The sequence below is a fragment of the Accipiter gentilis genome, chromosome 5 (genome assembly GCF_929443795.1).
Source record: "Accipiter gentilis chromosome 5, bAccGen1.1, whole genome shotgun sequence".
Taxonomy (NCBI): Eukaryota; Metazoa; Chordata; class Aves; order Accipitriformes; family Accipitridae; genus Astur; species Astur gentilis.
The window spans coordinates 21,907,111-21,931,350 of NC_064884.1; the positions used below are offsets into that span (position 1 = coordinate 21,907,111).

General features: G+C 39.6%; 1 protein-coding gene across 5 annotated transcripts in view; it reads right to left on the bottom strand.

Annotated features, from left to right (window-relative positions):
• PTPRK (protein tyrosine phosphatase receptor type K) overlaps positions 1-24,240 on the bottom strand; it is a 440,573-nt gene that overhangs the window by 162,406 nt on the left and 253,927 nt on the right. For all 5 annotated transcript variants that reach the window (XM_049800783.1, XM_049800782.1, XM_049800781.1 and 2 more), the window contains exon 7: positions 21,181-21,474. In XM_049800783.1, coding sequence (XP_049656740.1) covers positions 21,181-21,474 — 294 coding nt within the window. The remainder of the gene's footprint in view (positions 1-21,180; positions 21,475-24,240) is intronic.

Sequence of the window (24,240 nt, forward strand, 5' to 3'; positions counted from 1 at the left end):
GTAAGATAAGTCATATCTATGCAACTTTTTACTTCTTTGTTTTCTATATAGGTTTTTATACTATATTCATAACCGTACGATCTGCAAACCTTCTACAAGCACATTACCCAATATGAATAATTTCTACAACATATTATTCGTTCCCTCATCCATTGTTTAGACAGAAGCATCTGTATTTTTTCCTTCTAATTTTTAAATTGTGTTTCACGGGATGGAATAACTGGGGCTGCGGGATGGGTGGGGTGGTGGTGCTGTACAGTTGTGTTCCAAAAAATATCAAAAAGCCAAGCAACAGAAAAAGAACACTTGGTAATGGCAACCTAAGAAGTCTTAGAGATGAAGTGGTGCGCACACACACACACGGAACATGCTCAACTAGCATGATCCTTAATTATGGCCATTCAGAGAATAAGTGACAAGTGCTAAGAAAGCCAAAAAAAAAAAAAAAAAAATTAAGTTCAGGAATAAACTGATCTCCATTGATTGCTATACAGTATGATGGCTGCGTTCTTCCCACACTCCCCATCCCACCCCTTACTGTATCAAGTGAACACCAAGAGTAGACTCTACATGGACAGACACAAAGAAATGTTGGTCACGCGAAGAGCTGATTGCAAAGCAGTTGTTTATTTTCAAGGGGGCTCAGTCCACAAAACCACAAAAATTTTATCAGTAACAAAATTTGTCACCGAATGAATAAAAATTTCTTCTCTAACATGATCTTCATTGTACTAAATTCTAATTACAAATTATTTATCTGTGGAAAGCATTCAGACAGATAAAACCAAGATCTCACTGCAGCCAACACAATAAAAGTAAGAGAATGTTTGCTTGGGGCGGGGGGTGGTGGGGTGGGAAATGGGAGAGATTGCTGGGGAAACACACATATTAACCCTGCTTTCCAAATGGCATTGAGATGCAAAGTGAACTGATTTGTCAAAGGTGACAGAACTGCCACAAACAGAAAGCAGGTTTTTTGAATTGCAGTTCAGCACTGTCTTCGAAGGTCATCACTTTAAGGAAATATGGTGCAACTGAATTAGTTTACTTATTTGTAATCATCTATGCTGCTACAAGTTTTAAACTGTGAATGCAGCACATCATATTCCCAATGGGTGCCCATGCTCTGACATTTCAGTCTAATTGGTCGAGTTCATTTTGCAGACAAAAGAAGGTACATTGTCAAATATATTTTCACCAGTCCCTCACATTGAGCATAATTCTCTAAAATAAAGGTAATAAACTGCAAAATGTGTGCTTATGGTACTGTTAATATCTGAAATGTGTAATTATCTGAATGATAATTAAACATGTTGCCATTTCCAAGAGTAATGAAATAGCTTTCAGCAATTAATGACCTGGAAAACAAAATGCATAAAATAAAATAGTTTTAAAAGGTAATATGAAATGAAAAATACTAGTACACAAATGAAATGCTAGGTTGTTTATGCAGTGGGATTGGACATGTGAAACAAGGAAAATAAATTTCAACCACATGAGAAATCATTGCCTACATCACGCCTGCATCTCTAAAAATAGTATTAATTCTGGTCATGTCACACCTTAACAACAAAATTATGTTTCCAGACTTAAAGCTTCTGCCAGAATTCTTTTATTTTGGTTTCCTAATCCTCCTGACAACAACCTCTTACACAACACCTTATCTTTAATTTTATAGAACAGGATGCTACACAGATTTAGGGAGGAGTTGGAGAGATGGGGTAAAGGGCTTGGGTCAGAAGGAAACTAATTTGATAAGCAATTTCAAATATGGACCTTCAGAAGCTTTAAAACATTCTCCCATACTAAGGAAAAGGCAAGAAATTTTGCTCCGGTTTACACAATCAAGGACTACAAGAGCTCTTTTATTTCCAGTGCCCAAGTGATAGCCCTAACAGTCAGTGATGCCTACGTCATGTCAGCCCAAGCATAGGGCCTGAGCCCCTCCTTTTCCCACTCTGTACATACAGACTACTTTGTTTTTATTATACTGCAGCTGGCCTATCTGAAGCATAGATTAGCATCACTCAATTCAAACCACTGTAAATTAGAAACCCAATTTTTTTTTGATTTTTTCCTACCACTTTCATAATCTTTTGCAATTTGCCAGCTTTATTGTAGTTACATTTTCTTTATAAATTACATGGAACTGTTCCTGATGTTACTGATTTAGGGGGAAATGTTACTGATTTATTATTGATTTGTTATTATTAGAATTAATCATATTTAATTTTAATAGGAATATAGAATTATATATTTTTATGGCATTTTATATATTTAACCAACAACCAACAGCTGCTGTGAAATCCTCTGTATAACCCTGTACCAAGGCCGGAGGAATTGGCCAAAATCATTTAGTAGGAACATTTAGGATTTAGATAACAAGTAATAAAATATATATATCTTAGTTAACAAGTTTGAGATTTAAGGTGATTTTGAGTAGATTATAACAACAGTATAGTCATAGAAATTTAGGAACATACAAGATGTGCTGTGCACAATAATAAAAGAATAAGTATTGTTTAAAATTAGTTAACCATAGAAACTTTGACCGATTTGTTAGCTTTGTAGTGTTTTGTTTTAAGAGACTGAGAGAGAGATCGTTATGGACCTTAGTTCTGTTACATGAAACCCCACTTTGGTCAACATTACAGGTAGTGGAACCAGGTGAAATCAGCCAATGAGTGTCTTAGTATAAGAATATTAATAAAGTGACGTGATTGAGGACCAATCATTGAAAAGGTTAAATTTGGGAATTAACATTGAATGTATTTTATGTAATCAAATATATGATGGCGAAAGTTGTACTGCGCAGAATCACCTAAGAGGTCAACTATCGGACAAAGTGAGGAAGACTGTGGAAGACCACCAGAGGGCTATAGAAGACCACCAGAGACCTTCAATGCGCATGCGTAAAGGACATAAACATATGCTAATAACTTCCCAGAAATCTAATGAATATGTATAACATTTCTTGGAAATCTAATGAATATGAATGAATAAGTTTAATACAAGGTGTATGATTTTGGTGTTCGGTGTGCGTGGTTCGTGAGAGGACTCACCCGCGCACCCGGCCGTCAATAAAGAAGTGTCTGCTTATCTACACTAAATTGGTGTTGATAAGTTCTTTATTCCGAGTTTTTCGGCAACAGTTTCTGGCGACCCAGATGGGACCTCGCTGAGAGAGACCGGAGGAGTCGGGGACCTGATCGGTTCCAGCCGGCACCGAGGATTTCTCGGGGATACCCATCGATCCCCGATCCATAAGGCTCTTTGCGACGTCCCCTGGATTTTGGTAAGACACTTCTTTTCTTTTTATATTAAGGATAGTGGGTTAGAGTCCCACTAAAGTGGGTTAGAGTCCCACCGGTGGGTTAGAGTCCCACCGTATCGTCTGCCTGTCAGACGCGGCGAAAGCTGCGCAGGGTTGGACTGAAGGATCCTGAAGGAAGTGGAAGCCTAGGCGTCTGCCCGTAAGACATAAGCGAAAGCTATTGCTGGGTTGGACAACTTGGGAGTGGGTTAGAGTCCCACAACTTTTGAGGATTCTGGGTTAGAGTCCCAGCTTCAAAAGCATTTGGAGTGGGTTAGAGTCCCACAACTTTTGAGGATTCTGGGTTAGAGTCCCAGCTTCAAAAGCATTTTGGAGTTTTGGGTTTGAGTCCCAATTTTTAAGGAATCTTTAAGAGTATACGTGTATTTTTGTGAAAAGGTGTGGGTGTGAGTGTTGTAAGTGTAAGACGTGCACAAACTGAGTGTGGAGTATGGAAGAATGAAGTGTGGGTTTGAGTAATTATATATCTTGTATGGTATTTGATATATAACTTGCCAGGGGATATTGGTTATGACTCTTGCCTAGGGAAGTCGGCTTTGTCCGTGCCCTAGTCAAGTAGGTGGACTCCATTACCTGGCAACAATTGTCATCAATATTTATTTGATATCTGACATTTGATATTGGTTTGGTATCGGACATTTAAAAAATTGAATATTGATATTAGATATTTGATATATAATAGTTATCTAGTATTGGGCATTAACATAATGGCATTGGCCAGAATATTCAAAAGTAGGAGTATGGGAAATTTGTCTACTGATGCAAAGATACCGAAAAACTCTCCGTTAGGATGTTTATTAGCACACTGGAAAGATTTTCAGGATGATTTGCGGAAAAATCAAATGATTGAATATTGTAATAATTGGTGGCCTTCGTATATATTAGAAGATCAGGAAAGGTGGCCTATGAATGGAACACTGAATTATAACACTATCTTGCAATTAATGTTGTTTTGTAAAAGGGAAGGGAAACAGGATGAAATGCCATATGTGGATTTATTCTTTTATTTAAGACAGAGACGGGATTGGCAGGAAGAATGTAAGCTAACTAGTAGAGACAATTTGGTGATGGCTATAACATCTGACAATAGGAAAGGGAAGAAATGTTGTTTGGCGTGTGACACTGGAAAAGAGTGTGTAAAGGAGAAAATTGTCCCCAGAGAAGATGAAGGGCCGGAGTTGGATATATCCCCTCCTAGGAGGGGAAGGAATTGGAATCAAGGGCATAGGGAACGGATGGAAGCAGAAAGCAGTGGAATAGAAGATCTGGGGGAAGGACCATCTGAAGTTGTAATTCATACCCCCATTTCTCGGAGGACTCGACAGCAGGCACAGACAATAGCTCCCTTGCGTCAGGGGGTTGGGAATGACGGGCCGGTGTATGTAAAAGTGCCCTTTTCGGTCACGGACTTGATGGCTTGGAAGCAGGCAGCTGGAGTATATAGGGAAGATCCTGAGAGGGTAGGTAGAGTGGTGGATACTATAATCAGAACGCAAAATCCGGATTGGAGTGATTTACAGGTGATCTTGGATAATTTGTTGGATGATACAGAAAAACAGATGGTACTAAAGACTGGCAAAGCACAGGCAGAAGTGGCTGTAGTAAGTGGAATAACAGGTGGAACAATAGAGCAGAATTTTCCGTCTGGGGATCCGCAGTGGGATCCAAATAAGGAGGAACATAGAGAAAAGTTGAGACGGTATCAGAAATGGATTTTATATGGAATTAAACATGCTATGCCTAAATCTTTGAATTGGTCTAAAATATATGAGGTGAGACAAGATAAAAACGAGTCTCCATCAGCGTTTTTGGAGAGACTGAAAGAAGCTGCCAGGAAATATACTGATTTAAAGATAGATACAGAGGCAGCCCAGATACAGCTGGCTTTGATTTTCATGGGACAATCGGCACCAGACATAAGAAAGAAACTTCAGAAACTGGAGGGAGAGGATTCAAGGAGTTTGAATAAAATGCTGGAGGCAGCATGGAAAGTATATAATAACAGGGAAAAGGAGGAAAGGAGAATCAGAGAAAATAGATTATTGGCAGTAATGACAGGTACAGCAGACAGAGGACGAGGTAGAGGAAAAGGGCGAGGTATCAGTGGACGGGAAGGATTTAGGAATTTTAGTAACCGAAATTTTAACACCCCCTTAGGAGTCAATCAGTGTGCTTTGTGTAGGGAGGAAGGACATTGGAAAAGAGATTGTCCCAGAAATGAGCAGTGTTCGGGACAAAATATTCAAAAGGAGGTAGCTAGAATGATGGTTTTGGATGAATGAAGGGGACCGGAGGGGAACCCAGCTGAGCCTCTGGTTATAATTAAGCTGGGAGAAAAAGAAGTTAAATTCTTAGTGGATACAGGAGCGACATTTTCTGTATTAAATACTTGTAAAGGAAAAATTGGAACAAAAACAGCGAACATAGTGGGAGCAACAGGGAAAGAAGAAAACAGACCATTCTTGCAACCCCTGGATTTGAAGTTTGGAAATAAAATAATTACACATGAATTTTTGTATGTACCAGAATGCCCGATACCCTTATTAGGAAGGGATTTGTTATCCAAGTTAAATGCACAAATTGTGTTTGAGGAAGGAGAACTCTTTTTGAAAATACCTGAGTCAAAAACCGGAGAAATCCTGATGATACAAGAGAAAGTGGAAGAACAGGAAATTCCACCAGAGGTGGAATTCGCAGTAATTCCTACAGTGTGGGAAACAGATATACCTGGTAAATCAAAATTGGCAGCACCTGTAAAAATAGATTTAAAGGAAGATGCAGGAACAGTAAAAATTAAACAATATCCAATTAAACCAGAAGTTAGACAGGAACTGAAGAAATTGATTGATAAATTCATAGAGTACAAAATTTTGGAGGAATGTGAATCGGAATATAATACTCCTATTTTACCAGTCAAAAAACCCTCAGGTGGATATAGGTTGGTGCAAGATTTGAGAGCAGTGAATCAGATAGTCAAGGATATATATCCTGTGGTAGCAAATCCTTATACGTTGCTAACAGCGTTAAAGGAGACTCATCAGTGGTTTACAGTGCTTGATTTGAAAGATGCTTTCTTTTGTATACCTTTGGAGAAAGAAAGCAGAAAGCTGTTTGCTTTTGAATGGGAGAATCCACAGACAGGGCGAAAGATGCAGTTAACGTGGACAAGATTACCCCAAGGATTTAAAAATAGCCCGACAATTTTTGGGAACCAACTAGCAAAAGAGCTTGAAATTTGGAAACAGGACAAACCAAGGCCTGAACATCTACTTTTGCAATATGTGGATGACATCCTGATTGCTACGGAAGAAAGATTTACCTGCATACAGGTAACCATTGATCTCTTAAACTTTCTGGGACTAAATGGGTACAAGGTATCCAGGAAGAAAGCTCAAATAGCACGGCAGACTGTGATATATCTGGGCTTTGAGATCTCAAAAGGGCAGCGACAATTGGGAAAAGATCGCAAAGAGACTGTTTGTAGCATACCTGAGCCGAAAAACATCCACGAACTCAGAGCATTTCTGGGAATGGCCGGGTGGTGTCGTCTCTGGATTATGAACTACGGTTTAATAGCTAAACCGTTGTATGAAGCCCTAAAGAACTCTTCCTTTGTGTGGGGTCCAAAACAGCAGAGGGCCTTTATGGAGTTAAAACGTGCTTTAATGTCTGCACCTGCTTTAGGCCTTCCTGATTTAACCAAGGATTTTCAGTTGTTCGTCCATGAAAGACAACGCTTGGCACTTGGTGTGTTAACTCAGAAGATGGGAAGCTGGAAGCGACCGGTTGGATACTTCTCCAAACAATTGGACACAGTGAGTAAAGGATGGCCAAATTGCCTTCGAGCGGTGGCTGCAACAGTAATGCTGATACAAGAAGCTCGGAAATTGACGATGGGAAAAACTATAATAGTCTATGTCCCACATATGGTGAAAACTGTTTTGGAACAAAAGGGGGGATATTGGTTATCTCCGAGCAGGATGATGAAATACCAGGTAATACTAACTCAACAGGATGATGTAATTTTGAAAACGACTAACCTGGTAAATCCGGCAGTGTTTTTAAGTTCTATACAGGAAGAAGGACAATTGGAACATGATTGCTTGGCTGCTATTGAATATGTTTATTCCAGTCGTGAAGATTTGAAAGATGTACCACTGGAGCAACCGGACTGGGAGTTGTATACTGATGGTAGCAGCTTCATGGAACAAGGAATCCGATACGCTGGATATGCGGTAACAACAGATACCACGGTTATAGAAGCAAAAGCATTGGCAAGTAATACTTCAGCTCAAAAGGCGGAACTTATTGCTTTGATTCGAGCTTTGGAATTAAGCGAAAACAAAAAAGTGAACATTTGGACAGACTCAAAGTATGCCTTTGGGGTGGTACATGTCCATGGGGCACTGTGGAAAGAAAGAGGATTGTTGTCCTCTCAGGGATCAAATATTAAACATCAAGGTGAAATTTTAAAATTATTACAGGCAGTTCAAAAACCAGATCAGGTAGCAATCATGCACTGTAAAGCACACCAAATTGGAAACACAAAGGAAATTACTGGAAATAATTTTGCCGATAGAGCAGCAAGAAAGGTAGCCAAGGAACGAGCATGGCAAATGGCACTAATTCCCTCCAAAACAGTAACTCTTCCCAGGGAGGAACCAAGATATTCAGAAGAGGATGACAAGTTAGGCCAATTATTAAATGCTAAGAAAAATCAAGCCGGATGGTGGGTAACACCTACAGGACAGGTGGTACTTCCACCCGTTCTGATGAGAGAAATAATTCAAACGAAACATCAGGAATGTCACTGGGGAGCAGAAGCCTTAGCATCCTCCTTACAAAAACAAGTAGTATCGCTTAAAATGTTAGGAATGGTAAAAATGATAACTGCAAAATGTGAAGTATGTTTGAAAAATAATCCAGTGGTCAGGAAAAAGGTACAAATGGGTCAAATAAAATCTGGTACAGAGCCTGGAGATTACTGGCAAGTAGATTTTTCAGAATTACCTAGGCAGAATGGATATCGGTACATTCTGGTGGGGGTTGATACTTTTACAGGATGGCCAGAAGCTCTTCCCTGTCGTTCCACACAAACAAAGGAAGTAGTAAAGTGGTTACTACGAGAAATAATTCCAAGGTTTGGAGTTCCAATAGGAATTTCTTCTGACAGAGGTCCACACTTTGTTGCGGAGGTAATTCAAAATGTTAGTAAAATTCTGGGTATAGCATGGGATCTGCATACCCCATGGAGACCGCAATCCAGTGGGAAAGTGGAGAGGATGAATCAAACTCTAAAAAGGCAAATAAGTAAAATTTGTCAGGAGACTAATTTAAAATGGCCTCAAGCACTTCCATTGGCATTATTAAGGATCAGAGTACAACCAAAGAGTGGAACCTCAGTCAGTCCTTATGAATTGTTGTATGGGAAACCTTATGAGTCCCCGGAACCAAACCCAAATATGCATGTAAAAGGAAAACAAGATGTGTATAACTATTTGCTTTCCCTAGGAAAAACTTTGGCCGTGATTCGGAGGATTGTAGTGTGGAATAGACCATTATCCTTGGAAGCTCCGGTCCATGACTTCCAACCAGGAGATTATGTCTACGTGAAAACGTGGGCTTCTGAACCCTTGCAAGGACGTTGGAAAGGACCTTTCCAGGTACTGTTAACCACCTTCACGGCGATTAAGATTGCCGAATCAGAGGCTTGGATACACTACACTCGAGTGAAGAAAGCACCTGCTACATGGAAGATCATCAGCCGTAACCCGAAGACTTTGAAACTGACTCTAAAACATGTCTAATTTTTCATATCAGTTTGTGATTGTTCTATTCATAGTAGTTTGGCAGATGGTGTTGGTGGAAACCTGGACGGAACTGATGAATAGGAACAAGAGACAAGTAGAAACAGAGCAATTGATTGGCATTCCAGAAAAATCGGTTGAGGAAAATTTGATGCTAGGATTGATTAAAGGATTTGCCCATTTACAAAATGTTACTCAGATCACTGCTTGTTTACCAATACCAAGAGCAGTAGGGGAAACTATCCCTTGGGGAATTTTAACCATGAATTTAACCATCCTGGAACACAAAAACGAAACCACTCACTGTAAACAAGTGCCAGTGACACAATGGTTTGAGCAGGTAAAGGTTATCAGAAAACAATGGAAATGGATGGGCAGGGAAGTAGATTGTCTGAAATTATTGAATCATCAATTCACCCCGGCCTCCCCTTTAGGAGATATGTTTGCTATGGGTAGTCCTATGGGATGGTGCTCGTATGATGTACAAGTCAAAACTAACGAAAGTCGGAGTATTATGGAATGGAAATGTAATGAGACTAATCAGACCATCCCAGGAAACCCAGTTAGCTGGGATTCGATATGGTCTATGGCCATAATGTTTCAATTTCAGTATATGGCCAAAACTTCTTGGTGTATTACTTGGGATGGATTAGTTGTTACAGCCTGGCCATCTATAAATGACAGAACGAGTTCACTGCGGATAAAAGAGAAAATGGTATCTTGGTGGAAATGTGAAAAGGTTTATGATTGTAGTACTACAGACCCAGCAATAGAAAGAATTCCCCCTTTGGCTGCGGCCTTGAAATATGGCTGCTTGTGTAGAGGACTTAAAAATGATCTCAAACTAACTGAAACATTCCTACCTAAAAGGGGAACCTTTCTTAGTTGTAGAAAAATTACCATTCAGAGTCCAGGACATTTAGTTTGGGCACTAAGTGATGGAACCTGGACAACTCAATTATCACTGGATGGTACAGTAAAGCAAATTAGCTTAGGCATGCCAACATTGTGTCCGATTTGGAAGAAATCACCATTCAAAGGGCCTTTGGAGAATTTAAGGTTAAAACGGACCAAGAGGTCTGAAACAGGTGACGATATATGGAATGAACCATCAACAGGAGTAAAAATTGGCTGGGCTCTTGAATCTCTTTTGAACCCCATAGCTTCATACAGAAATAGAGAATGGCTTTATCATCTAACAGGCCAGGTAGAAAAATTGGCGAACATTACGAAGAAAGGGTTTAAGGAATTAAATATCCAACTGCAGGCAACTTCCAGGATGACTCTTCAAAATAGAATGGCCCTAGACCTACTTTTACTTAAAGAACATGGAGTGTGTGGATACCTTAAGGATAGATTAGACCATTGTTGTATTCATATTCCTAATGTTACTCAAGACGTAGAACATGATCTGGAGCTATTGAGCAAAATTGAGAAAGAAACCGAGGCCATTCGAGAGGATGTGTCAGAAGATTGGCTGGGAAAAATCTTTAGCGGGTTAGGATGGAATCTGAGTTCTTGGTTAAAATCTATAATTAAAACTCTGTTTCTGTTGCTAATTATTTTTATGATGATCATGCTGACGTATGTTTGTCTAAAGAGACAACTTACAAACAGAATTGCAGTCAATCGCATGATCATGAGAGAGGTTCCAATTGTTCTACCAGAGTACAGTCCACCACCACAATATGCTGAAACAAATAACGATTTGTTAAGTACTAGTAGAGAAATGTTATGTAGATAATGTGAAAGTATTGAAATAATTTTCAACACTTTCAAAGGGGGGAAATGTTACTGATTTAGGGGGAAATGTTACTGATTTATTATTGATTTGTTATTATTAGAATTAATCATATTTAATTTTAATAGGAATATAGAATTATATATTTTTATGGCATTTTATATATTTAACCAACAACCAACAGCTGCTGTGAAATCCTCTGTATAACCCTGTACCAAGGCCGGAGGAATTGGCCAAAATCATTTAGTAGGAACATTTAGGATTTAGATAACAAGTAATAAAATATATATATCTTAGTTAACAAGTTTGAGATTTAAGGTGATTTTGAGTAGATTATAACAACAGTATAGTCATAGAAATTTAGGAACATACAAGATGTGCTGTGCACAATAATAAAAGAATAAGTATTGTTTAAAATTAGTTAACCATAGAAACTTTGACCGATTTGTTAGCTTTGTAGTGTTTTGTTTTAAGAGACTGAGAGAGAGATCGTTATGGACCTTAGTTCTGTTACATGAAACCCCACTTTGGTCAACATTACAGGTAGTGGAACCAGGTGAAATCAGCCAATGAGTGTCTTAGTATAAGAATATTAATAAAGTGACGTGATTGAGGACCAATCATTGAAAAGGTTAAATTTGGGAATTAACATTGAATGTATTTTATGTAATCAAATATATGATGGCGAAAGTTGTACTGCGCAGAATCACCTAAGAGGTCAACTATCGGACAAAGTGAGGAAGACTGTGGAAGACCACCAGAGGGCTATAGAAGACCACCAGAGACCTTCAATGCGCATGCGTAAAGGACATAAACATATGCTAATAACTTCCCAGAAATCTAATGAATATGTATAACATTTCTTGGAAATCTAATGAATATGAATGAATAAGTTTAATATAAGGTGTATGATTTTGGTGTTCGGTGTGCGTGGTTCGTGAGAGGACTCACCCGCGCACCCGGCCGTCAATAAAGAAGTGTCTGCTTATCTACACTAAATTGGTGTTGATAAGTTCTTCATTCCGAGTTTTTCGGCAACACTGATAGGATCCAAATAGAAATGTTTATTCAATTGAACCATAAAAATGGTTTTAGATATATCAGTCAGTTCTTCATTTGAGTTGATTCTATTCTGGTTTCTTAATCAAAATGTTTTATATCAAATTAAATGCATTAGAGAAAAACAATATCACCTTTATTAACCAAATCTGTAATTTAATTTTAAAAAATCAAGTTATTCTGACAAGATCAGTATTCCATAAACCTGTTGACTGTCTCTAATTATATTACTTTCTTAATTCTTCATTAATTAACTCTTGTATTGTCAGTTCCATTATTCTGTTTAGAATTAAAGTCAAGATGACAAGCTTTTAATTAACTGGGTGATCCTGATCCTTCATATCAGTATTTTTAATGTTTGTCTTCAAGTAATGTGGAACTTTGCAGGACAGCTCCAGATTTTTTTTTAATTTTGCTTTTTTTTTTTAAACAGCAAACAAAACCAGGTAACATTAAGAGTCTTGATAAGCCATTTTAGGATTCTGGACCTACTGGTCAACCCGAGGTGTAAGTTGACATCAGCTGCTGCTTAATATGCTCCTCAACTTATTGTTGTAATGGAAGCTATTTCATTATCATACCATAAAAAAGCATCACCTGGTCTGTTCCCCCTCTTAGCACCAGCAGAAGGATTTACTGAGAGAAAAAAAATGTAGTGAAATTTACTCAATTCTGCCTCACACAGGCTAAATTCAAATTAGGAGGAAAGAACAATGCTGTCCACTTCTAAAATGAAGCAAAGTTGAGTAAAATAAAAAAAGCAAACAAGAATTAAATGAAAAACAAAGATTCATCTAGCAGAATAAAGCCCAAAGAATCAATGCCAGTGAGAACCAGGGCTTTTGGGAAGCCTGTCCTAACCTTCAGAGGATGTCAATCTGAACTTTATCCAAATCTCACACTATCATGGATGACATGATATTTCTCTGTAATGGCTTTGGAGGAGAAAGACACATGGGGGACAGATAAAGAATAATGAATGCATTTGGGAAATCTCATCAACATCCCTCCCTTCCACACATGCCTGCTGGTACTGCTTTCCTCTTGCACCCTTCCACATCACGACTCCCGCTACTTGCAGCCCTCCCTACCTACTCCACACTACTCTGCCAATAGCGTTGAAATAATAGTGAAAAACTAGTGTGCTTCCAAAACTGTACATTTAAGTGCTGCAATGACTAGAGCAACTTTCAAAACCTTATTAAAATTTTTCCTGCTTAATTTTTAATAGTGATGAATGAAAGTATGATAAAAGCTAGTCCTATGGAAGTTTGTTTTATTTAGGTACTTGCCAATCCTCAAACACTAAAAAAGTAATACTGCACTCCTAAACAGTTGAGAGACCTTAATTATGAAAGCATACTGAAATAAAGTATCAAGCACACTAATGAATCATACTAAAATATCATTTATTTCAGTTGAAATTAAAAATAGAAGCTGCAGTTCAAAAAAGAGCTCCATTCTTCTGAAAAGGTAAGATTTTCTCAACTTGCAGTCATGCTCTTTGGAAGCAAACACAGACAAAAAAATCTGTGAACATCAGTCCCCAAACTCTGGAGAAGCTATAATCAGTCTCTGAGTTATCTGGCCCATGTGCACTTGCAGCATTTTCAAGAGCTGAAATATGAATTATTGCACATGTCCATTCTTTTACAGCTGGAATGGGCGCCGTGGATTAATGTACTGCAATACATTTTCTTGCCACAGACAGTGCTCCTCTCGGAAGTGTGATCTATTGCCTAGTTACACACGCTTGGGATAAATCACAGTTGGTACACAGTTGGTCGCAGAGCTGTGGCACACTGCTCTGGGAAAAGCTGCCGAACAAGCTGAGGTGAGACAGAAGACAGAGAGGACTGGCTTGCAAGACAGGGAAGCTCTGGGTGGGGTTGGCAGCTGCTCCTTTTCCTCCCCCAGCCTCCATCACACAGCTGAAGTGGTAGCCTGACCTAGTGTCCTTTGCCAGAAGGAGAGCCACTAACTTCAACTGAAGGACCTCCCTCAACTTGGTGGACTTTGCACCGAAGTCCTGACTGGCCAGCATGTTAGGTGCCAATGACCGTAACCACATCTTGCCATAGGGAACTTTTCCCACCCTGCCCACTGGTAGAGACTTCAGAAAGAAGGCAAAGGAAGAGGTCGCTGCACACAACAGAGGCTTTGAAAAGTGGGTGGCCATGCTAGAGGAACTCACCTACCTAGGTCTGCTACCCTAACCCTAAGTGAAAAGCACCAGTATGATTTCTGGATATGACACTACACATAAAGAACTAGCCATGAAAAAAGCTTATCCCCAAAACGAAGCATGAGACAATTCAGAAAACCCATGTCTCATTTTATAACATGGCACTCAAAAAGTCGCAGAAGGAAAGCTTTCAGTTAGTGCACAGGGAGCTTGCAGCTGCAAATACCAAAAAAAGGATACTAAGCAAGGCTGAATATAGTGAACAAAAAAAGTTGAAAACTAATTAAGGGGAGGTCAGTGTCTGAACTGGCAGTTTACTGCCAATTCAACTGAGTCATCAGCATTGCGCTCCATTGAAAGAAGATACCATGCTTAATTTACACAATCTGACAAGGACTTGGCTACGCAGTCTGCCTGGTCTCCTGCTAGGTAACTCAGCTGTGCTACGGTCCTTTCTTATGGATATAAGCATCATTAGGATTCTATATGTGGTATGGGTATCTGAACAGTGGCAACCAGCACAATAAGCAGAGTATGGTCACATGCGACAGCCAATGGTCCAAATCAGATAGCTCTTCTACAGGAAGCTCTCTCAATAACAATTCTGGTATTCAGTCCTAAAGGGAATATGATGAAGTTCCTTAGTTCAGACTTTCTCCATTGTTTAAATATCTGTCGTCCCCCCCCAGCAACTGGTAAACCTATATGGAACAAGAGACTGGTGCATTTGGTATCTGATAGGGAGATCTTAAATGCTTCCAATTATGACCTGGCCAAAAGCCCAGTAACAGTCACAAGTGCCAAACACATTTGTAAAAACAACACCAACTTATAAATATTGGTGTAATGTGGGCTTTTCTGCAATGACAAATGTAAAATAATTTTTAAAAGTATCACATTCATTTAGTTTCAAGTTGTTCATCTTCAGTTTATTCTAAAAAAATGTTCAACTTGTAAACAACAAAAACATGAGTAATAAAAACACATAGTTTAAGCGCTCAAGATGTATTTAAGCTCCTCTTGCAAGTCTCTAATGATATCTACTTTGAAGGAAAAAAGGTAAAGATTCTGTTTGAAACATTAAAATAACCACTTTGCTGTATTTTCTCACTGTGCACTTTAAAAAAAATTAAATGGTTGAAAATTACCTATTTATCTGTAGTTTTATTAGCTTTCAAAGATTTAAATAATAATTTAAGATGCACTACTGCAAGAGACCACAAATAGACCAAAATAAAGACCACAGCTTATCTGTTCAGTGTCATAGTTTCCAGAACCTTCCTGTGATGTTGACTGTACCCAATTTGCACATAGCAAAGCCTATAAATCCAGCTCCCCACCTTGAACCCTCCACCTCCACTGTGCAAGCATAAAAGGCAAACAATGCTGACTGAAGTAGCACTGTATGCATCCCACATTGGCACAAGCAGATTCTATACTGCACTGTCCCTTTCACTCTACTCATTTTAAAAATAAATTACAATTTTCATGTAACCAGAACAACATTTTAGTTCTCCAGATGGCCATGCAAGGTCACTTTCTCAATGGCAACATCACTGGGGTCCCTCTGTTAAAAATCCCCCCAAAGTGAACCTTAAGCTTGCTTTTGTTTTTCAATGTTTCCCCACATTTCATTTTGGTTTTGGTTTTTTTTTTTCCTAGAGGTGAATTCAGCAGTATCCTGTATTCTGTGTATATTGTTTTCAAAATTAATAACTGCAAATTGCAAACAAACATTCTACGCTTGAAAAAAGCAGGCAGAAAGCAGCCCAGTTCCCAAGCCTTCAACTGCAGGAGATGATACGCCAGCACTGCACCGCTGAACCAGCATCTCTGTTATTGTGCCTTGAGGCTGTTACCAATAGCTAGGTCTCTGTGATGGATAATGATTTTGAACAATGCAATAAGTAAATAAATTAATAATAACAACAACAACAATGTTCCCTTCTCAGCTCTGATAAAGCTATAAAGCTTCCCCTTCCCCTTACTAATTTTATTATCAAAACCAAATGATACAGGCAACAGTTTACTAAAATCAAGTCATTTGGAAAAGAGCTGAAACCACACAGGAGTCTTTCTCCAAGTGCTCAACAATTCTTCATGTTCTACTGAAAATCACACCCTTGCACTGAACTTCAGTAACGTAGGAGTGAGCAATTCTACTGTGTACATATATTAAGCTCTGGACAGGCTGAACTGTTGACCTCCTTTGCCACTAAAATATCAGTTAATCATAAAACTGAGCCAGAAGCAACAGCCGATGTACGAGAATAACTTCTAACTTACAGTTGATAAAGCAGGCTAAGGGGACAATTTTAGATTATCACATATTTTCTACATCCCCCCAAACGAAAGGCAATCACAACTCAGAGGATATGCTCAGAAGGACAACACACCCCAAAGCCACAGAAAACAGCTTTAAGGATTACTTCTGATTAACATGCTACCCTCTGCCTTTTGTTTTGTTTTTAAAATGCTTCAGAAGTGAGTAATTCGAGCAATGACACCAGGCAAGAGGTGTAGTGGTACTGAAATAAAGCCCAGGTGCCCCGTGAGGATTGATGGGGAGGAAGGAGCTTTCAGCATCAGCAGCTTGAAATTATTTGTGTCTAACCACATGCAACCAGGAACACAACGCCATGCTCAGCACTGACTTCAGCTGTGCTTGGAAATGGAAATACAAAGCATACACCTGGCTGTTAAGGAAGATAATGTCAGAAAATAATGTTTTGCTTCACATGTTTTAGTTTTACCTCAGCTGTTTAAAAAAACTCAGTGGTTTCACATATTTGACTGCTCAGCACTATCTTTAATTGCAGACTGATAGAACAACATGAAAGTTTTCTAGCAAAATGCCGTCACTCGGCTTCAGCACAGGACAGATTACCTGGGAAATGCTGGGTAGACAAACAGGCTGTCAAAGGACTTTTAACTAGTGGAAGAATTATCTCTTCATTAGAAAACAATTTTGTTTAGCATTAGTGGAAACATTTACTAAATAAGTCACCAGACACTGCTTTTGCTTTGAGGAAGACGGAAAATGATCTAAATACCTAATAATAAAAGTGCATGTCTGATACCAAGATAAATACAATCATAGCTCAAATCATTCAGAAGTAGGATACTTCTCCAGCAAAGCACAGACCAACTGATCAGTAATATGTTAAGAAATGTCATGAAATTACAAATACATTATGAATTATGGAAAAAATAATTTTCAAACTTCATTTGAAAACAATGTTAATATTTGCTTATAAATTAAATAGAAAGCAGAATACTAACCTATTCTTACTGATGTGTCTGTGAGTTTGCTATTGCTGCTACTTGGAATGTAAACATTAAAACCTCATCAGATCAACATTAGCTAATGTGTGCTTTTTAATCCGTATAGAAAGCAGTCAAACTTGATGCTGAAAATTCATTTATTTCCCGCCACTCCATTTGACGCTGAGCAGATAATAAATTATAACTTGTTTCAGAATTTGAACTTCTATGTACAAAACTTATGGAAAGACAAAACTGACAAAGAACTTTGTCAGAAAAGAGACTATCTGTCTGGAAAATAAGTGATCTTGTCAGAAACAAGAATTAGGAATAATTGAAGAATCTCCAGAAAGAAGATATTGCTGCAGAGATGTCATCTAATATAGCACAGTAAATCACCTGCCAGTCACTCATACAATACCAGCACCAGCAGGCACTGCAGGGTGAGCTATTCCATTATTAGCTTTACCTTTTCTTATAAATCTCTTTGGAAGATACTAATTTTTATGTTTACAGTTTGCCTTTTATGAGTTAAATATTTTTTTAAAAAATACTCATATTGACTTGGGCTTGCAGTTATCTTACAGAAGCCTTGGGAGAGCACTGCGGAAAAAGAAGGTCTGTCTTCATTTTCCAGACAGGTGAGGAGGCAGCAGGGTAACCTGCTGCTCAACACAGTGCTGTCCCTGACTCATCCCTGATGCTGGGCACAATACTTCACTCTCCACAAACCCTGGCTGACTCAGCTTTTTCTAACTGAAACTGGTTAATAGTAACATTTATTCACCTTTGCTTTCATTGAATAAGAAGAACCAGTCTTACTGCAAGGTAAAGAGCTCGAAATTTTATTGTATTAAAATAATATTGCCATGGAAGCTCAGATTTTTCTTTTCAAGTATTTTTTTGATCTGGTTCTCTTCATAGTGGATTGAGTTGAAAATTTGTCTCAAGCCAGACTAGATTTTGGTGCCTTATATGTGAGTATTAAGTTAAAAACAAATTAAAAATAAAATCACACCCACAATGACACTGTTTCCCCTAACTGCCTTCTAAAAATGTCACGTATATCATTACTTCCTTTCTTTTCCTTTCCCATTAAAAAGCTTTAGTCCGTCACAACCTGGGTAAATGAAATCATATTTTTTCAAGTGCTGGGAAAAAGAATCTGAACATTTGGGATTTATTAGTCTCAGCTTACCCTCTTTAAAACAGAAGCGTTTTCAAATTCCTGCTTTTTCAAAACTATGCCTAAACCAATTCAGTACAATAAATCAATGCTTTGATCTTGCGTAGATCTCAATAACTGTCATCTTACTTGAGATGGACACGCAGATCTTTTTACTTCACAGGAAAGACAGACTGAATTATAAATAAGGTCACAAATTCAAAAAAACACCTTCAGTTTAGTCTTGCTCCCGCTGTGTGCCTCAGCTTCCAACAGTGGTATGCACAATTTCAAAAAAGACTGCCTAGTTTTCTGGCATTCATACCTATTGACCTAGTCTGCTTGAAGTTCTGGCTTCTGATCCAGACCCTGACCCTCTTCCTTCAGTAAACAAAATGAGCAGCCATCCATGCTTAGATGAGAACTCCAATAGCTGTCCCACTGAGGTCTGTCACCAACTCGTGAAAGAAATTTCATTTATATTTCTGTTTTATATATGCACATATATACATGACACATGGAAATCTGCAACTGCAGCTCTTCTTTCTTATTATTTTAATGCAGTTTTGAATAGATGGCTATCAGCACTCTTTGCTAAATCTAATATAGTGCAAACTTTAAAATACTGTCAGGACCTGAAAGTCCTAAGATTAGGGAAACCCCCCCCATAATTTAATTTAATTTACGCTTATTTGCCTCCCAGTCTGATGTTTAAATCTCTTAGATTTTTTCCTCTGCAAGATGTAGGTATTATCTTTCTTCTTATGAAAGGTGAGATTAAAATAACTTTAAGTAGCTTTAGAAGGAACAGCATATAACACAATTTGGCAGTGCTTAATCTTCTTGGTGCTAGCCCTGCAGGGGCACTCTAAAAAAACCAGAAGCACACTCCAGGATTCAGCAGCACAAGATTTTGGTGGTGGCAGCCAAAAATGGAGAAAACACTCTACTAATATTTGCAATTGTGTTTTAGGAACTATAGATTTTAGTTGTTGCATTTAAGTTCTTGGAGCTTCTGGTAGGCCATGAATATCTACATTTTTTGTAAAATTCTATTTCTTCAACAGTTTTTTCTCCCCCGCCCCCCCCCCCCCCCCCAAGTTCCTTTATGTGCAAGTTTCCTTAAAATGTAAGTGAAAATATGAAGGTGAAAAAACGGGTGGTTTGTCCTGTCCAGAAATGATGAGGTCTCCTTCCTTCCACGAGAAGTAAAATATTTTCTTAGCTTTTGTGATGGGTTGACCCTGGCTGGACGCCAGGTGCCCACCAAAGCTGTTCTATCACTCCCCCATCCTCAGCTGGACAGGGCAGAGAAAAATATAACAAAAAAGCTTGCAGGTCAAGATAAGGTCAAGAGAGATCACTCACTAATTACCGTCACGGGCAAAACAGACTCAGCTTGGGGAAAATTAGCTCGATTTATTACAAACCAGCCAGAGTAAGGTAATGAGAAATAAAACCAAATCTCAGAACACCTTCCCTCCACCTCTCCCTTCTTCCCAGGCACAACTTCACTCCCGGATTTCTTCACCACGCCCCCCCCAGTGGCACAGGGGGATGGGGATGGGGTTTACGGTCATCACCCATTATCTTCTGCCGCTAATCCTCCTCAGGGCGAGGGCTCATCACACTCTTCCCCTGCTCCAGCGTGGGGTCCCACCCACGGGAGACAGTCCTCCATGAACTTCTCCAACGTGGGCCGTTCCCACGGGCTGCAGTTCTTCACAAACTGCTCAGCATGGGTCCTTTCCACGGTGTTCCACAGTGTGCAGTCCTTCAGGAGCACACTGCTCCAGTGTGGGTCCCCCACGGGGTCACAAGTCCTGCCAGAAAACCTGCTCCGTGGGCTCCTCTCTCCACAGATCTACAGGTCCTGCCAGGAGCCTGCTCCAGCGCAGGGTTCCCACGGGGTCACAGCCTTCTTCAGGAACCCACCTCCTCCGGCGTGGGGTACTCCACAGGCTGCAGGTGGATATCTGCTCCACCGTGGACCTCCCTGGACTGCAGGGGGACAGCCTGCCTCACCATGGTCTTCACCACGGGCTGCAGGGGAATCTCCGCTCCAGCGCCTGGAGCATCTCCTCCCCCTCCTTCTTCACTGACCTTGGTGTCTGCAGGGTTGTTTCTCTTGCATGTTCTCACTCCTCTCTCCGGCAGCTGTTTTCTCTGCGTCCCAACTTTTTTTTCTTCTTAAAAATGTTATCACAGAGGTGTTACCACTATCGCTGATTGGCTCGGCCTTGGCCGGCGGCTGGTCTGTCTTAGAGCCGGCTGGTATAGGCTCTCTCAAACACAGGGGAAGCTTCCAGCAGCTTCTTACAGAAGCCACCCCTGTAACCTGCCCCCCCCTCGCTACCAAAACCTTGCCACATAAAACCAATACAGCTTTCTAACATCCCACCTCCTAACCTACTCTTCCGGGGTTAGCAAACAGCAGCCTAGACAGTGACCAGGCAAAGCAGGAGACACAGCAAATCCTCACTGGCCCAGAAACTTGGGGATCCTATGGGTGCCAAGGGAACCCTTAAGTTCCGCTACAAGTTAATTAGAGCCAACAAGCCCGCCAACCAATTAAATCATTAAATAAATAGTTTTGTTTGTTCATTTTTCCAAAGCGGCACTCACCGGCACATTTGGTCCTGGTGATGAGTGGTGGTCCTGGCTGTCCAGTCCCACCTTCGCCTGGTCTGGTGAGAAGGACCCGAATCTCATATTCGGTGTCGGGGTCCAAGTGCCAGAGCTTGTAAGTTGGTGCATTGACAGCATGTGTTTCGGTCCAGGTCCCAGACGTCATTCGGTACTCCACTTCTTTCAGGATAATGGGTCCGTCCCCAATGATTGAGTTGGCATTCAGCTGAATGAGCAAGTATGTGGGCCCAACGCCCAGCAGCTGCGGGGGTGCTATCGGTCGAGGTGGCTCTGTAAGGGAGACACAAAAACCCAAAAGCCAGTGATAAAACAAAAGCTGGAAAACCCATTAAGAAGAGGGCTCTTTCCACAGAAAGTGGTCAGTTTTTGGTCAGCAAAGATTTCAAAACTCGAAAGCAAAATCAAACTGACATCAATGAAGAAGAGCTGAGGAGAATTTCAGCTGATGGAAGCGAGTGGTGCACCAGTGGTATCTGCCCAATGCTATTTTTTCCATTTAAAAATCTCAGCTAGGGACCACAAAATCCTATCTGATTTATATATTGCTGCTACGTAACATTTTTCTGAAAAAACCCCAAACCAAAACCCAAGCCCAAAACACCAAACGCCTCAAAAACTGGGTTCATGCTCATCTATATAATTTAATATGGCAAGTACTTGAGATTTTCAGAAAGATAACTGACTACTTTTTTAATTGACAGGAGCCACATATGTACTTTCCTTTAAGAAACAGTTGCAATAGTTGATACACTAGCCTTGCAAAGAATATTCTTAAAAATGAGTATCACAGCAGTTCATTTGAAACCCATCAGATGCAGTTAGGGTAAAAGATACAGATGCCTACTACAGGCATTCAGAATACTGAGAACTGAGCAAAACTGCCAGAAGAATGACAAAATAAAGATGTATAGCAATGACATATAATATGTTATTCTTGAGTAACTTACTAGTGATTTAGAAACTCAAACTATAGGATGTACCTTGCCTTTTGTCTTCCTCTGTTCTCATCAGCTCCTGCTTGCCTAAATATTTCAACACAGCTGCAAAGTGAAAAGGTAATGGCCAACCAAACAGGGAGGTGAGGTCCCCTTTACCCTGAGACATGTTTATGTAGAGAAGCAACCCACTGCCTCAGCATGATTTATTTTAAGAAACAAATCACAAGCAACACGTACTTTTCTAATAAAATGAATCCACTGATAAATACGGAAGGTTCATTTTCATTCCAGATGGCTCATATTTCAACTAATTTGTTTCAGTTAATTAGGCAACAATGCTAAATTCAATGCACACAGGGGTTTCGCACAGCAGCGATGCAGAACTAACAACGCAGCAACTCTGAGCAGGTAGAGGGGATCTCATCGCCAGTACATTAAAAATAACATAAGATTTCCCTAAAGGAGGGCCCTTCTCATCACCACTCCCCCCAACCCCCCGCACAAGAGACGTTAAGATGCAGAAGCATTGCACACGTTCTGCCTCCTTGGAATGACCCCACCAGTGTCACTCACAGAGCCTGTGGAAGGGGGAGTGGTGATGGAGGGGCTTGCAGAGGGCCTCCAGCCCTCCTTTGACATCCCAAACTCGTGCATGGTGAAGTTTGGCTAACGACTCCCTGCTTCTATACGTTGAGCAATGAAGTTTCCCCTCCAGATACCAGAGCTGGCTCCCAACACTGTATTTACCAGCTCTGTAAGCAACCAAGCTTCCCACATTTTGGCACAACACGATTTCTTACAGACTTTTTTCTAAATTAGCTGCGTCTCAAGCCACTCAGTTTGGAGACCAGGGAATCTGTGAATGTGCGGTAGTGGCTGCAAGTGGAGCTGATTTTCTCCCCCAAGAGTGAAAAGGTGAACGCTCTAAGGTGTTCCCATTTCTGCTTTGGGATATACAAAATTCTATAAAGTATCTCAATTAATTATTAACATGTTATACCCTGTTTTGGCAAGAAATGTGCATATGAACTAATTTAGATCCCTACCTGCATCAAAGATCAGAAATGCAGCTGGGCTTAATGAGGGCAGTTTATTTGCTGTGGAACTAACACATTAAACATCGAAGCAATGAATTCTAAGGTCAGTGTATATTATAGCAGAAAACATAAACGTTGATGAGCATGATGCACTACCAACTCCGAGTTACAAACCTCTAAAATGTAAGGCTATGTTTAGAAGTATACACTTTGATTAAGAGCACGATTATCACAAATAAAACCTCACATTAATGAGACTAATATACCATTGCATATTAAATTTTTATGTTAAGAGGTAAAGCGTATTCTTATATTAGCATATGCATTTTGGTTTTAAGCTCTTGAGGACAAGGAGACTTATTTATAAAGTCTCTCCCAGTTCCAATAAACTATGCATGAATTTTAATCAGTTAGCAAATGAACAAGTAATTGTTCTGCAGCATTATTAATATTCTTCATAATACAATATACTATCAGAACCACAGGTGAGGTGCAACCAGAAATCCCAAAAGTACACTAAGTATCAACTGAAGCATACAATCCCAATGTACCAGGATAAACTTTTCTGATGTTACCCAATTAACTTTCTATTAATTATTCTCATTCGTCATTCTATAACCAGATCCATCAAATATTCCACAATTATAATTTGAAATCACATAATCTCCTTTTATATATACAGCAACCTGAAACTTTTATGGTTTAAAAGTTGCCATTGATAACTAAAGATGGAACAATGCCATTATTAATGTTTTGGTTGCCGTTCCCATAGCAAATGTCACACGTATCAACAATACTCCACTTGCAGTGGGTTTTCTAACTTCAGTGAAGTGATGTTGCTGGCTTCTCACTCTAGCAATCTGAGTCCACCTAGTACTAAATATCACAGTTTCAGAGTGTCCTGAGAAGACAGTCTGCCAAAAATGAAAAACCTCATATATGAGGTATGGGAAAAAAAAAAAAAAAAAAAAAAAAGGGAGATGCGTGAAAGGGAACCCCAAAGAAGATCACCCTCTCAGAAGTTTGGTCCAGTTTATAAACAATATAAAAACTCAGCTTCA